Raw genomic sequence first — 16,945 nt, 5'->3', positions numbered from 1 at the left:
AGTTGTGCTCTCTCAATGCTCCAGCAGCTGATGGCAAGCTGCATGAACGGCATTCGAACCAGCAAACTCGCGATCATAGTGGTGAGCGCTTAGCCTGCTGGACCACTCGGAGCCCCTTATAACAGTTCGACAATGGCAATATATTAATCATTAAAGGAGAATGGACTTGGGGTGTGAAAGAGGAATTCTCCCCCAGCTTTCAGATATTCACCATTAACTAAATGAAAGTAGCTGTAAACTTATATACATATATGTATGTATATGGCAGACCTCTTGAAATTAAGTCTTGATAAGTAAAATGATGAGCATGAACAAATAAGTAGGATAGACTGCATATTTAATTCTGTGGAAATGCATGAATTCCAGCTGTTGCACAAAAAAAAAAAATATTCAGATTAACTCCTGAAATGATCAGATTTGTATCCAATGAAATTACATTCCTCCTGAACCATGGAGCAACATGGAATACAATAGAAATAAAATGGTAAGTTTCTTTTCTAAGTAGACCCTTTCACCTACCCTAAAATATTGCAGAAAGCAAAATTACAGAAAAAAAAAAAGCCTACAAAAATTTAATCAAAATAAATTATTCCTCTACGTATACTACTCCCATCCCTAATGTTTTTTGATTGAGACATGATAAACTATTAGTTCTACTACACTTTAGTTTATCAAGTAAAAGTGGAGGGTTAGAAGTCTACATGTTATGGAGAAGGTCAAATGTAGTTGCTAATTGAGTATAATTTAATTAATAAAAACCCACACATTTAATACACATTAGCTAAACAACTTAAGTAGAAGAAAAGAAAGTAACAAGAAAAAGCACACCACAGCAGCTTGCATATTTACCATTTCAAACTTTATTTTGGTAAAATCATACAATAAGTGTTCTCGTGCAGTGCACAGCTTCTAAACTAGTACATAAAGCAAATTCTAATTCTAAGGGCTCCGGTGATGTTCTTTGTCATGGTTTGGTGAATTGAGAGCTTGTCTTGAGCTGTTCACCCCTTTTTTTGTTCCTTAAGACTTAAAGAAGAAGAATTCACCACCAAACCAGGAAGAGAACAGTATTTCCAAATGCCCAATTTCTGCAAATGCAACAATAGAGAGAATAACCACATGTTTTCCGTAAGATTGCCATGTGCCAGACATTCACTGAGGGGGAAAATAATTCAAACAATTAAAAATTAAAAAATAAAGAAAAAGAAAAAAAATAAACTGGACAATCTGGACACTTTGCACTGTTTTTTGTACATATTTAGGAAAAATGTTTTGATCTTTTGTCCAAACCTTGGCATTTAGTTGTTAGCTTTTAAATTTTGGCTGCCAATTACAAGTGTGACTGAAATACTTGGCCCTTGAGGCTACAAATATGGATTTTTGACGGAGTCCAAAATGACCTTAAACTTTAAAAAGCTCACACTACCCCGAAATATATAAATTTCACGCATACGGGTGACATTCAACATTCAAGTGCCAGTGTTTTTGTACTGTCTTTTGGTCAAGTTACTTGAAACGATCACTTTTAGGTTTATAAAAATAAATATTTCTCAAAAATGCTCAATAAATTACACAAACTAGCAGCAAAAGTAGAATCTAGTAATCCGTGTGCAAATAGCTAAATTCCCCACTGCTGATTCCCTGGTCCCAAATCGATCCTGGTTAAATATTGAGAACCCTTCCCCTTTTGTAAACAAGCTGCGTTTTTTTTTTTTATTATTATTTTACAGTCTTCACACACAATTATTTGGAAGCTTAAGGACACGCACTCAAGAAGACATTTATATAAAACTCTAGATGTGCAATAAAAGAACATTTTTCTGTAAAACTCGATGGGCATAACATACACGGGCCTAGACCTAAATAGCACCACTCATTTCAAGTTACCACAATACTGTCAGTGCATCCGCTTCAGTTCACCATTTCTCACACTTCTTTAAAATGTCAAAGGCACAACACGCATGAGAGGAAATCTATTGCACTTCAGTTCAATGTAGTATCCTGCCCATCCTCCTAACACCTCGCCTGCCGAGAGAGAGAGCGAGCGCGAGAGGCCAGCGCTGCCGCCAGTTACTCTGACTTAATCTCCACAGTACCGCACAGCAGCTCAACTGCTGTAGATTACAGTAACGGGAGAAATGGGTGAAGAACTGTAACCCTGTCTTTGGCCAGGATGCCATGAAAACCTCATCCACAACAAAAAGAAAATAATAAAAAAAGTGTTATGCCAAAAACTGCAATCCTACCAGCCTTTGCCTCACCCTGTGCAGTTCCTTTTCCTGTGTACATTCCTGATTTTATCCAGCCCCTGTTTACCCCAAGCTCCTGTGGGGGATCTCAGGGGAACCATGTCTCTAGTGCAAGCCCGAGGATGTCTTTTCGAAATGCAACGCAGCTTGGGAAAAGAGAGGACACAAAATAAACGAAAGTCCGGATGACGACATTCTTTATAAAATAAAAGCCTGCTGCAGAAATTTGATTGAAAATCTCCTTGACCAAAAAACAACAACACTAGCATGCGAATTACTGCAGAGTCAGCTGGGCATTTAGGGCCAGTCTACTCTGATGCTGTGATCCTAATATATAAATGTAGCCATTTGTCCTTTTCGCTATGGCAGTAGCTTGGAGTACACCATTTCATTAAAGAATACAAATAAAACAATCCAAAACAGCCAGCTCCACAATAGTTCAAGTAAGAAAACAATGAAGAAACTACCTCCATTCCTCCAAACTAGCTAGAGTCTGTGGCACAGAGCTAGCTGCCTGAAAAACGTTACGATTCAGAAGTGGGAGCGTTTGAGCGTCACACGTCCAAACACCAAATCGTGAACGGAGGTTCACACCTCTGTTCACTAAACCTCCTCCTCCTCAGGACTATGGATAAATATTAAGAGATCAGAAACTGGAATGGCTTTTATTTTTATTTTAAACCTCCCGCAGACGACGACCGCGTCCTTAAGAGGCACCACCTCAGGATAGTGAGCGCAAGATTAACATCATCATTAATCACTAATGACTTCCTTCTCCTGCAACACGTTTTCTTTGTCGAGCAAGAGTAAAAGCCAATAGAGGGAGGGCCAGGCCCAGGCACCTTTGCGACAGCAGCCTGGTGACCCCGTGACAAATTTGAAGTTCAGAACAAGATAGTGACTCGAAGAGAGTCAGACCATCCCAGAGTTTGCCAAGGTTTGATTGAGCACAAGCTGAAATTTTCTTACCTTCAAAAAACAAACATGGAAAAAAGAGAAAAGAAAGAAAGCAAACAATAAAAACCACAATCGTGGCCAAGTGTTAGCCAGTCTGACGTTTAAAAAGGAACAAAAAGAACAAACACAAAAAAGGTCAAATTTAAAGGCACAGTACATTAACGAACAAATGATTCTCGATTACTACGAAGAAAGCAATGAGGTGTGGTGGAAAAACGAGTCAAAAAGATCCTAATTAAGTATATTTCTGCATTTTTCCCTCCGTTTTCTTTCTACAGACGAGCAGGTCTGGAGACTGGTTCCCCTGCGGCCAAACCTTCAATCACCCTGGCAAGCCCATCTTCTACAGCCAGTGGTACGCTTCATTTTGGGATGTGGTCAGAGAATCACAGCTGGTAATGTACTGTAGAGTTCTTGAAAGCTACACAGGGTAAATAGTCTGGCTAAAGTTACATGTGGTTTCCATTCAGTGAGTTCGGCGTGGTAACCCACTGATCACGGGGAGTGGGGTTTGGAAAGATGGAAAGTGGGGTGGGGGGGTGGGATTTAGTTGCCCCACCAGTCCACCTGAGAGTAGTTTCCTCCATAGCCATCACTGTTGTAGAAGTTTCCAAATCCACCTGCAGACAAAGAAAGCCACGTTAGACAAAGCCTCATTGTTCTAGTGATAATACAATGTGTATGATTAGGACAGGAGATGGTACGAGGAGTTTAAAAGTAGGAATAGGAAGCGTAGTAGAAGAAAAAGTAGTGCAAAAGAAGGAAAAGCTCCTCCCCCAATCAGAGTGTTCCTGAGCGAAACCAACCCTTACCACCGCCAAATCCGCGATTTCCACCGTGGCCTCCTGTGCTGCGGCTGCCGCGACTTCCGAAGCCTCCACTGCTGCTGCCGCCGCTGGTTTGACGGTAATCTCTTGCTCCGAATCCACCAGAGAATCTAACAAATGAAAGAGGTGAAAAAAGGGGTTAATTTTAACAACCTACAATTAAGCCCAATCCAATTACAGGAATTCACTTTGTAATTCATTTAATACAGTATTTTGGGCCTGTGTTCCCACTGCTTTTCTTTAAACATCCAAACTACGTTGACCACTGAGTGAATAATTGTGAAAGCTTTGCCTGTTTGCCATTTTACTCTGATTAAAAGCCTTTTACAGTGAGGAACAGCAGCAGAAGCTCCTCTGATAAAGTGCTGTTCTCACAGTAGATAATGTTTCTCTAGGCAGCACAGAGCAAGGCAAACGTTTAACCCCACAGAGCTGAGCTACAGTATCAGACTGTTAGCTTGTTATGCTAAGTGGCTAGCACTAGCTTGAATATTACCATATTACCAAGCACTAGTCTACATAAAAATCCCCAAAACACTGCAGACAGATCTAAATCATTTTGACAGCTTTCACATGGCACATGCTAGGGCAGTATTGAGCATGATAGCTTAGTACTGAGTACAACCCAAGACAGTATGAAGCGGAAAGGAACAGGATGTTCACCTCTTTGAGCGACCCCGGCTGCTGCTCTTGTGCTGGTGCTCGTAAGCCAAGCTCTCCAACCAGGACGGGACTTCCTGTTTAGCCTCAACTAGAATATCCAGCAGATCCTTGGTGATGTTGCTATTCTTGTCATTGAAGAATGATGTAGCAAGACCTGAAGAGAAGAGAGTAAAATAAAATGAGCACTTGGACATTAATGTAGAAAGAAAGCCACTGATTACAATAAAAACTGATAATTACCAAGGTTGCCCACACGACCGGTACGACCAATACGATGGACATACTCCTCAATGTCACTGGGCAAGTCGAAGTTAATGACGTGTTTCACGTTGCTGATGTCCAGACCACGTGCAGCCACCTGTGTAATGAAGACAACCAATCAGAAAACCCACTCTTCAAAAGAAACCGAAGTTGCCTTAAATCTGTTTAGTTTTTGGATCATTAGTCACATGGCCTTTATACCTCCATAACGATTAAGTATAAAAGGTGAACATTCATAGCATTTAAAAACAAGTAACTGGTAACTTAATGTTTAATTGTAGATGTACTCTAATGTAGTCTGGTTTTGGGCACTATCCAGTTTTAAAAACATGCCGGCACACAAGTTATTTATATAGTAAATCAATGAAATCTCATTTTAATATTGGACCAGATACAAAAGATTTCCAAAAACTTCATGTAATTGAAAAAGGAACACAGTCTACTATTATTGGTGTTTACGTGATAAGACAGTTAAGTGCACTAAACTTATTTAAAATCTGTTGGACTGATTAACACAGAAATCATAGAACCAACTAATTAGAAACTCTTCATTAACCCTGTTGGGTTTGCTGCCATACAGATTCTATTAATTGTTAGTTTCTCAACTGATGCAAAGATTGTTATTTTGTCCCCATCCCTTATAGGTGAAGGCAGACTCATTCATCCACCCATTTTGCATGAAACAAATCAAATGGGCTCAATTTTATTAACTGAATTTGTGAAAAGCTGCATTTAAATTCACTCTAACAGCCACATACAAGCTCAAGATCAGATGTATCCGTTAACAGGCAAACGTGGGTAAAACTCAGGAAAAGTTTGAGGCTAATAACTGCACTGCATCAAAACGACCTTAATAGAAACCTTACAATTGATGCTGAAAACCCCAAACCCAATTCTAAAAACATGAAATCTCAAGATACGTACAGCAGTAGCCACCAGAATGGGGCATCTTCCCGAGCGGAACTGATTCAGCGCTTCCTCACGATCTCTCTGGGATCGGTCACCATGGATACTGGTGCAGGCGTAGCCCTCGCGGTACAGGAAGTCCTCCAGCGCGTCGGCACCCTTTTTAGTCTCCACGAACACCAGAGTGAGAGAGTCTTTACCTGTGGGGTGAAAATCAGAACGGTTTATATGTGGGATCCAGCAAATGGGTGTTTTATCTATGGGAATTATTTTTCAGTCATGCTACATGAGGAGCTTCTAACTCAGAATATGAAAAAAAAAAAAAAAAAAAATCCAAACAAATATATAAAACATGGCGCAGGGTTGCCACACATTTCCTTAAATTCCAATAAGAAGGTATGATGGGGAAATGAAATGTGGTGTTCAAACAATGACCTTCAAAATAAAGACTTCACAGAATAAAAAAAATGGGACAGTGTCCACAGATCAGCTGGGGAACAGCATTATATTGCATGCACAAAAAACAGAAAATCAAGAAAAAGACACTGATGGAATGTAAACAAAGCTCCACGCACAGGACTGAACCTCAGTTACACTGGGGGTGTAAAATAAGTCTTTACTTACCAGGTTTCTCCCTGCTTTCCCCCGTACTGTCCTGAACCTCACTTGGTATAACTTTGGATAAAACCAGACCCCAAAATAAGGTTCATTTCTACTGTACTAAACAATTTAACAACTTACATAAACTCTTTGAGTTAATTTGTCTAAACAGATAATGATACACAATTTAACCCCATTTTAGGGCCTGCACTAGGGCTGGTTAAGTTAAATGTATCTTAAGTTATGTAAAAACTAGAAGCAAATGTTTATCAACTGAGATTCACGCTGCTACTTCTATATGTGAAAGCTGTACAATCTCTATAACCCAATTTTACATTATTAAATTTATACGATTGTCCTATCCTTAACAGTTTTAGTTAATCATTATTTTTTAATTTAAGCTTTTATGTTCATATCAAACTTTTAAAAACTTAATTGGCCACTTTGTGAGAACCCTGTAATAATCAGTCTGACTGAGTAAATGTATATTGAAATTGTGTTAGTTACTATTAACAAATATTTACAATTAATATATGTTCTGATACTGTTAGATTAAATAAACTTGACATTTTAATATTTCTAGCAGTATACATTCTTCCAAATAGACCTGACTTTCGCACCACAGAAACACATGGTCATAAACTCACCTGTGGCATTGAGAAGATCAAGCAGGAAGGACCTCTTATCGCTTTCCTCGACCCAGACCACTTTTTGGGTGATGTTCTCAGAGGTGGAGCCCACACGCCCCACAGCCAAGAAGATGTAATCCTCCAGGAAGTCACGTGCCAGGATCTGTATTATTAAAGACGAAAATTTAACCAATTAATCCAAAAAGGTGGGAAATAGTAATTTTACAACCATAAAAGGTTTCAAAACCTTAATTTAACAAGACAAGAATGGGGCCAGAAAAGTCCATGGATTATACCATGCCCATAATAGAAAGCTCAGAACTTTGCAGACCACTTCACAGAACCATACAGAGTAATATCCCAAGTTTGCTTATAAGGGGTGCAAGTTCTTACCTGGATCTCTTTTGGGAAGGTGGCGCTGAACATCATGGTCTGGCGCAGGCCTTTGGGAGGCATAGTGTCCTGCTCTACAATACGACGGATCTGTGGCTCGAAACCCATATCCAACATCCTGTCAGCCTCATCCAGGACCAAGTAACTGTATTAAAAATAAACAATTAATACGATTTAGGTCGATGTAGGCCATTTTAAATCCAATGGGTTCAAACATGATATAGCTCAATTTACTCACTTGCAATAATCCAAACCGATCTTGCCTCTCTCCATCATATCTACAAGACGACCAGGTGTGGCCACCAGCAAGTGGCATCCCCTCTCCAGGTCACGGATCTGCTGGCCGATGTCGGCTCCTCCATACACCACACACGGCCGCACCCGTGAGCGATATGCGAACTGCACACAGAATAAAGGAGTTAGTAATACTGAACCAAATTGTTGTTTTAGTCAAGCTAACATTAGTGACAAGTTCTATAATTTCCCTCATTTAAAACATTCCTAGAGCCTCTTAATGTCATATTTTTAGTAAACCTCACATAAGAATTTTATATTTCACATTAAATGCAGTGGCAGCTAACCTTTTCTGACTCTGCTGTGATTCTCAAACACTTCAAAATGTTGCAAATGTCAGAGTATATTAATATTAGACACTGCTATTGTGTTAAATAACGTTTACATTAACTGTTTAATTCTTAATGTAAAGGCTGTGTTCATTAACAAATTACCAGATTAATCTCTTAATCCAATTAATTGAAGATTTTTGTAGTCATTAATAAAAACCCATCTGCTTAAAAATTACATACCCCACCCTACTTTTGGTCTCTAGAGTTATACGAGTGAGTATATACCTTTCTGGCCTCATCGTAGATCTGAAGAGCCAGTTCTCTAGTGGGAGCCAGAACCAGAGAAAGGGGGTACTGTTTGCGGCGTCCGTATCTTCCATTTTCCTGCAACAGTAAACATACTGTCAGTCAGTATTCCAAATCATTTCGTTGGAGACAACACAAATAAATAAATGAATAAATCTAACTACCTGTCCATTGTTCTTTGCAGCCTGTAGGGCCTCTCCTGGCCCATCTGTGTAAATCTGACTTAGCACTGGCAGCAGGAAGGCTGCCGTTTTACCAGAGCCTGAGAGAGGAATCAAAACATCAAATGGAATAAAATGCTTAACTACCACAATCTTTTCTACACGTACAACCACTCAGATAATGATGGTTAGATTTGTATCTGACCTGTCTGTGCACATGCCATCAGGTCTCTCTTGGTTTTGATGATTGGAATAGCATGTTTCTGGACCGGAGTAGGGCGTGTGTAGCGACTCAAAGCAATATTGCCCATAATGATCTCACCCATTTCCACATCATGGAACTGCGCAAAAAAGTTCATTTCACATTTTAGCAAGAGGCAACTCAAACCAATAAAATTATTTACAGATTTAACAGCTTATGGTAACATTATAAAGAGTACTTTAGGAAACCTTACACTGTCAATGTGTGGAGGACTGTTGTGTCCAGTGGCTTCAACAGGAATGTCGTCATACTTTTCAAAGTTAATCCCTGTATTGCTTCCAGCGAACAGCTCTCTGAAAGAGACAGACGACAATCAGAAACTTGACAAACATTTGACATGCGAAGACAGCATAAAAATATAAATATATGTTTAAAGACTTAAGCACTCACTGTTCCAGCCTCTCATTAGGGGCCAGAGGTTTGGACCAGTCCTCGTCATCTCTGGACTCTTCAACCCAACGGCCGTTTCCTCCACCACCGAAGCCTCCACGCTCATACCTGATCAAAGCACACAAACATCTGAACTAAACATCTGCTGTTGGAATGTAAACACTTTTACAGACTTCTAGCTTGAAAGATGTCGTCCCATTACCTTCCCCGTGAAGAGGTTCCACGGTCATTGAAGAAGGCAGACTTGCCCCTGTCAGAACGTCCACCAAAGCTGCTATAAGCAGTGTCTTTAGTGGCATTCCACCCTGTACGATCTTTATTGTCTAAGCCAAAAGCTAAAACAAAACAAAAAAAAGGGTTACTATTTACCCATACAATCTATTCTTTAATCCAAAAACAAACAAAGTGTTTTGATATACATCCAATAGGTTTTATTTTTCCATTCCACCTTAAATACTGCAGTCTCTGCCGTCTGCTGCACCACTTAAGGTGGAATAGAAACGTGAGACTACTGAAACGAACTACTAATGAGTTGTTAATGCTATTAAATAGGCTATAAAACATTGAAACTTACATTAAACCATGATATCGTTTGTGGTGATCATTTTTAAACAAGGAATATGCTCAAATTTGATTTCTTTGGCTGCTTTTTTGAGCATGACGCTGGACCTTTCATGCTTTAATGAATCATTTTACAACCCATGTAACTTTCTAGGGAGAAAAAAAAAAAAAAATCTATACAATAAAAAAAAAAAAGTTTTGTGGAGATTTTAACCCTAAAACATTTACAGGCATGTTTCCACAGTAAGTGGGATAGACTTAAGTGAATGAGCAGTTGTTTATTGAATTTCTGATTGAATACTGAATTTGATACCAATATTCAGAACAGGGTCTGGGCTCTTAAGCATCAGCAACTCTGGACCGTTCTGTATTTACCGGCGTTTTGTGTTGGCTGGAAAGAGCCAGTGCCCCTGCCTCTGAAACTACCGGCACCTCTGCCCCCACGGTCGTTGCGTACGGGCCCACCACGGCTGCCGAAAGTGCTGCCTCCATTCATACGGTTGTCACGGTTATCATGGTAGCCATTTACGAATCCATTGCTGCGACCACCATCCCAGCCACCAGGAGAATCTTCACATGTGCATCGCCACAAGGAAAGAACCAAACGGGAAATAGAAATTAGGCTTTATCTCCGTTGAAACAATATGTTCAAGCATCCAACACTTGGGCCAAATCCCATTTCTAATTTGTACACTCATCCCTTGTTCTCAAGTGCAACACTTCACCTTGGAACAGATTTAGCTACAAAGGAAAGAGTAAAATCTTCCCTCTAACAATTGCAACAAGCTTTCTCTAAAAGTTCAGCAACCTAACTGCTGCTGGTTAACTACTAATTTACGTTTAGTGCATCATGGGTCTTTAGCAAGCTGGCAGGTGGTGCAGCAATTAATTTTGCCCATTCCATAACTCCTTTGAGACGGGGAGAAAATTAGCTTTTAAAAAAAGTTTATTTTTCGTTGCACCTTAAATGCTGCCATCTGTTGCACCATTTAAGGTGGAAGAAAAGTAAGCTACCTACTGAAATGAACTACTAGTGAGTTTTTATTTTTGTGAAGAACAATTGGCATTGAAGCTACATATTAAATTACAGTCATAAAGCTCTGAAAAATCAGTTTTAAGGGTCATGTAGTCCCAACATCCCCCTCCAGTCTAACGAAAAATGGGACACTCTACCCCTACACCTGAACACGCAAAACAGAGGGGTAGGGATAAATTATGGAACCAAGGTGGTGAAATGGGATTGGGCCCTAATCTTCCCAGATTAAGGCCTACCATATGCAGACAACATTAATAATCATCATCAAAAAGGAACCATAAATCCAGTATCAGATTTCATACAAACCACAAGCTTTAGCCAGCTATTTAGTTAGCTATGGTGCAATTAAAACACCAATCATCATCACCAACCATGCAAAAGCTTGTTTCTGTCTGAGCACACTTGTTATTAGCAAGCCCACAACAATAATCACCTCCAAAATTCCAAACTACAGATATTTAGCCAGCAAAAAGGGCACTATATCATTTGCATTGAATATGCATTGAGACATATGGACAAGAGACAAACAGTTTCCCTAGCAAAAGCCTTCAGAACAGAGACTTACAGCTCCTTCCTAGTGGCACTGAGTAATCACTACCACAGGAATAAGATCCTGCTAAAAGAAACGTTTGTATAGTAAAGAGCATGTTCAGGCAATGGAGGCAAAACAGATGAAACTGATTTGTCTTGAGGATTTGCTGAATCTTTGCCCTCTAGTGGACATATATTAACACAATGTCAACATAAAGGACGTGATTGAAACTGATTTAACCCTTTATGTATATAATTACATTTTAAAGGAATACATACAATTTTTAATATGCTAAAGAATATAGTAAGAGTATTAACATCGAAATATACTTGGCATTCTTGCACATGTACATTTTTATTTCATTTATTTTATTTAAGTAATTTGTGCTTTATTTTATATAACCATTTCAGAAGGGCATATTTTGGATTTAAATTTAAGAAGGGCCAAGTTTAGTATCATATGACTTGCTATGATAACTGAAACGAGTTAACTGAAGACTGTGGGGAAAGATGTCTGATTTTTGAGCTGCCCTGACAAGCCAATTGCCTATAATTGCTGTCAGTATAGAGACAGGCCTCTGACTGAAATGCACATTTCAATATACATAGCAGGACAGGCACGTAATCGTGTCCTTACATGACCCGGTGGCAAGATATTGTGCAATTGTGGCATACGGAACCAGCAGCTAATGATGCATTCCCTACTAAACAAACAGTTCCTGCTGCGCTGTACCTGCCGTGCTTATACGTGACTAAGTAATTCCCCAGAATGGGCTTAACCATAAATATATATAGGGTTAAATTCACCAAAAAAAAAAAAAAACTTCCCTACAAACACTTCCTGTTTGAATGGCTTGTGTACTTGTTAAACTACAAAACTAAACCCCACCACACCCAACCAATTTTCTTAGCGTGATTACAGAGACATACCTGCTGAGATAGTCAACACTACTGTTGTTTTAATTCATCTAGACATTCACCTCACATCTGAATAACTTCTCAAAATTGCTTACATTTTCTTGTTAAAAAGTTTGACTGATGCACAAAAGGATTCTGTGTAAGCTGAAATTTTTTATTTGACTGTTTTAACCAAAAGTAGCAATTATAAACTACCACAATGCACAAAAACAGAAACCAGCAGTGTTTGCACATATATTAACATTACATTAACTTTAAGTGCATGTTGTGTGCAAATGCAGCTCATCCAGTATCGTTTAGAAGTTATGATTGTGTCTGAAATTCAGGTTTCAACCTCTACTTAGTAAACTAATATTTTATCCTAAACTGCACACTTCTTCCCGCGTCTAGAAGCACATTTTGTGCGCTGCAAATAAACTTAATAAAAGCAGAAATAGAAAAATAAAAAGGACCTTCAGATTACAGAGCTCAAGAAAGAACAAGCTAACAAAAAGGTAAGCCTTACCATTTTTGGAAACCTCCTTGTTCCTTAAATGAGGTGGAATGTAACGCCCTGGTGACAGACAGCTTGTGTTAGCATAGCAAACTAACATTAATGATTAGATTTTATTTTTTTTAAAAATGAATAAATGAATGAAATCTGGCCTTTGTTAAGACTAAAGTTCACAAGCTTGCTGTATTTTAGATCCAAATGAAATTAATTTACTGATTAATTTTAACTGCGAATCACTGCAGGTTTTTGGTCTCTGATCTTAATATATGGTTTCAGCAAGCATCACAAATGTGTGCTACATCATATAATAATTATATTTATTTCTAAATGCTTATGAACCAACGGTCAACTCAATCAGATAAGGTCACCTGGTAAAACTATCAGGACCGAACAGTACTTAGGAAACAAGATACTTACTGCCAGTACCTCCTCCCTGCACATCAGAGTTCAAGTCTAGGACAGCCAGCTGGAAAAAACAAGAAAATTGTTAAACAGGGAAAGCACAAGGATAACCATTGAAATAAATTTGCAGTGTATTAGATTAAGGCACCCCAAAGAGTAGCTAAAGACATTAAACACTGATTCAAGTGTAGGCCATATGACTTGAAAACCACTGGAACTGAGTAGCTAGCCAACTATGCTGAGATACATACATTCTACTACTAAAATCACAACTCCAGATACCTGCAACTCTTACTAGCACACTAGAGGTCACGAATACCATAAAATAAATAGATTAAGTTTTTTTTTTTGCCAAAACTACATTGACAAATATATATATATAAAACACATGTTTTAAATTAATTTTTAAGAATATACCGTTTCAAGATTTATAGAGCCAGTAGAAACAAACTTTCCTGTGACTTGAAAAGTAAACAATTAAGTAAACAGTTAATTGAAAAGCTAAAAAAGATTTAAGATCAGTGATGGAGTTTATTTTTTAAGACATCACATCTGTAGTTCATATTAATGCTGAAACTTCAAATCTAAAATTATAATACCTAAAAACAGCACAACCATAAGTAAAAAAAAAAAATAAAAATAAAAAAGTCTACTAGTCTGTAGTTTACATAATTATGTATACATAATTATCCATTTTAAATACGAAATGCTTTAACAGACTCCAGTGTGGAATGCAGAAGGTGAAGGGAAAAATAAATATATAGATTTCCCCTATGAAAAGGTATGATTAATTAATAGTGTTTTCTTTAAAAGTGTATGATTAGTCTGATAGTATATTAGCATATCATTGACATTTAAATGTTTTTAAACTGACAATATCGTTTATCGCCCTAATTTCTGCGACGATTTATGCTCCACAAGCAGTGGTATCGCGACAGGCCTAGCTGTAAGCGACAACTGCAACCCCTGGCCAAGAGAATCTGTATTTTAGTGGCGCAACAAGCGAACTGAAATAATTTAACGCTAGGCAAAAATGGCGGATTAAACTTGCCAAACATCAAAGGCTCATTCTTACCAGAATGAATTTAAGTAAATAACTATTGAAACCAAACAAATAGGATATATAACGTAGCTAGCTTAGCCAACTAAACGCTTGACAAACGAGTTGTCCGGTGTATATTAAGGAAAGACCAAACACGCGGTCCGGGATTTTGAAATAACGTTGGCTAATGCTAATGTTAAATACCTGACCGGTGCTTTGCCAGGTTTTGCTACCTTGCCAAATAGCGCTACCTACACGTTACATATAAAAATACGTGCTTTTAACAATATTTGAAGGGCTAACAGGAAATACGAAGAACAAATACAAGTCATTTGTATTTTTAATGACTAACTTAATTACAATTAGTGCTATTTTTTATTCACTAAAGTTACTAATGATTATTTACACTTGTGTAGCCACCCAGGCACAGGAAAAAATGCAGTGAGGTATGGTAAGTTAGTCTAAAGCAAACAAGCTGATAAATTTAGCCATCATGAACAAAAACATTTATGGAAAAAAAAAGAAAATTAATTTAAATGTGCGTCAGCGCATGCCCAGTGCCGCCAGGGAACACAAATCGATGGGTAGCACAATACGACAGGACACCGGAGGCTCAGGCCTGCATTTTAACCTAGCTAACGCTAACACACTAGGCCTAGCTAACTAAACCACTACCAGCTAGCTAAGCTAAAACATACATTAAAACATTTTTTAATATTAAAAAAGTAAAAAAAAAAACACAACAACTCTAATTTAGCTCGTTAACTAACTGTTAAATTAGCTTAACTACTGAACCTAAAAACGTGATCAACTAAACTGACTTAGCTATATCAGAAAAGGCATAACGTTACACGAATACGTTGATATAGTTAAACTAACGTTAGTTAACTATAAAATAATAATAATATAACGTTATATAAAAGAAAGCTTAGCTAACTAAATTAGGTTAACGAAATGTTACTCTCCTAATTGATAGTGATAAACTGAACTGACTTGTCTTAGACTTGGCTACATAAAAAAGGGACACGAATACATAAGTTAATTATATAAAGTAAACGTAGCTACACAAAAAAAATATATATATATATATACACAACTTATCAAAATAAGCCGAGCTTAGCTAGTTAACTGCTAAACTAGAGTAAGTTCAGGTCTAATCTGTGACACGGTGCCGGTGAAACACAAACGCCGCATTGAGAGATATGCAGTTCCGCCATCATCACCATTATACCTCCATCTACACCAGCCTCCTCCATTTTACCCCGCAAATTACGACACGCAGTTAGCTTAGCATAAGCCGCTAGCTTAGCCTAGCCCGCTCGAGCACAGTTTACCGGCTCGGCGAGAGCGGCGTTTAAAACGCAGAACTTAAACAGTTAGAATAGATAACCTGAGTAAAAAAGGTTTAAAACAAAATGAAGATACAGCCGCGCTGCGGATTCACTCACCTGCTGGTCTAGACCGTGTACATTTTCGACGGCCACATGACTCATAACTAAAGAGGAGTGAGGAGAGGATTCTCGGAGAAAGAGCTTCTTTGTTCGCCGGTTTTTTAGTTAGCTCTGCTTTTCCACTAAGATTTATCGACGTTTCTCTGTTTAAACTATCAAACTGTAAAGAATAATCGACACTAGATAGATTACACGACACGTAAAACAGCTGATACTCGTCTTTAACACTATTTCTGAGCCCTAAAAGTAAAGTATTCCCCCTTTAAACCTCGCCTGAATTTGAGCTAAGCTCCTCAGATACAGACTCGCTCCGTGTCCGCGGTGGAATAAAAGCTGAGGGCCGGCGCGCGGTTTTATTGGCCGAGCGCATGCGCGCGTCATCGCGCTGTAATCTCGCGACGCTTGTGGTGGAAAGAAAAAAAACAAGCCAAAATCTAATAAAATAATATAAAATATTTTAAAATATATATATGTATATTTTTACAAATTTCCTAAAATTCTGGTTGTGAGGGGCAGAAAATGTGTACTTATTGTGATTACGACTGTAAGGGTCAAGAAAACTAAAAAACTGCAAAAATTGATTAAAAAGAAATGGAAATTTCTTCTTCATTACTTTCCATTTACGAAATAGACACAAATTAAATACTAATGTTTACACTCTGCTACACCTCTAAACGATTTAAAACCTAAATTGATCTTAAAATAGTAATGGAATTGAATTTTATTAGTTTTTCCACTTTCTATTCCTCGCAATCTAATTTTCACAAAAATGAAAAAAAAAAGATGATCAGATTATTCTTGTAACAAAATTAGGTTGGATTATACTATTAAATTTTTTGTATAAAACAATATATATATTTTTCAGATATTTTTATTGTGAGGGTAAAAAAAAAAAAAAATGGAAAATAAAATAAAAAACATGAAAATTGCTTCTTCATTATTTTCCATTTACTAAATTGCTACAGCCCTAAATTATTAAAAACCTAAATTGATTTTAAAATTAGTAATGGAATGGAATTCCATTAGTTTTTCCACTTAATTTCTATTACTAACAATCTGATTTTCACACAAAAAAGATCAGATTATCATTGTAAGACTGCTAGCTATTCAGTACATAATATATAGTAGTGATTCTAAAACTTTTCAGAACACCTATTTTTCTCTTTATGTGGTGAGGAGCAAATAAATAATTCTAGTGTACAAAAAAACTTGTTTCCTTACTGTGCAGATTGAAAATAAACTCAACTTAAATGTTTATACACAGTAAACTAGACGTGTAATCCACACATATACATGCCATACCTTTAGCCAATTCTTCTTTACTCTTCTGTTGTGTGGAGC

At 37.8% G+C, this 16,945-nt stretch overlaps 1 protein-coding gene across 10 annotated transcripts; it reads right to left on the bottom strand.

Annotated features, from left to right (window-relative positions):
* Positions 1 to 837: 837 nt before the first annotated feature.
* ddx3xb (DEAD-box helicase 3 X-linked b) lies at positions 838 to 15,947 on the bottom strand. 10 transcript variants are annotated; one of them, XM_007244224.4, is made up of 20 exons: positions 15,602 to 15,947; positions 13,127 to 13,175; positions 12,722 to 12,769; positions 11,333 to 11,383; positions 10,107 to 10,301; positions 9,373 to 9,505; positions 9,171 to 9,278; positions 8,974 to 9,073; positions 8,724 to 8,859; positions 8,522 to 8,619; positions 8,337 to 8,435; positions 7,724 to 7,884; positions 7,486 to 7,630; positions 7,111 to 7,255; positions 6,488 to 6,538; positions 5,882 to 6,063; positions 4,937 to 5,054; positions 4,697 to 4,850; positions 4,013 to 4,143; positions 838 to 3,826 (listed from the first exon to the last, which is right to left on the bottom strand). In XM_007244224.4, exons 1-20 carry the CDS (start codon positions 15,644 to 15,646, stop codon positions 3,753 to 3,755), a joined length of 2,223 nt encoding a protein of 740 aa, XP_007244286.2. In that variant the 5' UTR covers positions 15,647 to 15,947; the 3' UTR covers positions 838 to 3,752. The 10 variants fall into 10 exon arrangements, with proteins under 10 accessions (XP_007244286.2, XP_007244288.2, XP_007244287.2 ...); XM_007244226.4 differs by having other exon boundaries at positions 4,019 to 4,143; XM_007244225.4 differs by having other exon boundaries at positions 11,333 to 11,380.
* Between the last annotated feature and the right edge of the window lie 998 nt (positions 15,948 to 16,945).

This window comes from Astyanax mexicanus, chromosome 5, assembly GCF_023375975.1.
Source record: "Astyanax mexicanus isolate ESR-SI-001 chromosome 5, AstMex3_surface, whole genome shotgun sequence".
NCBI lineage: Eukaryota > Metazoa > Chordata > Actinopteri > Characiformes > Acestrorhamphidae > Astyanax > Astyanax mexicanus.
Note: the sequence above shows the minus strand (reverse complement) of the source record. Positions and strands in the feature narration are given on the sequence as shown.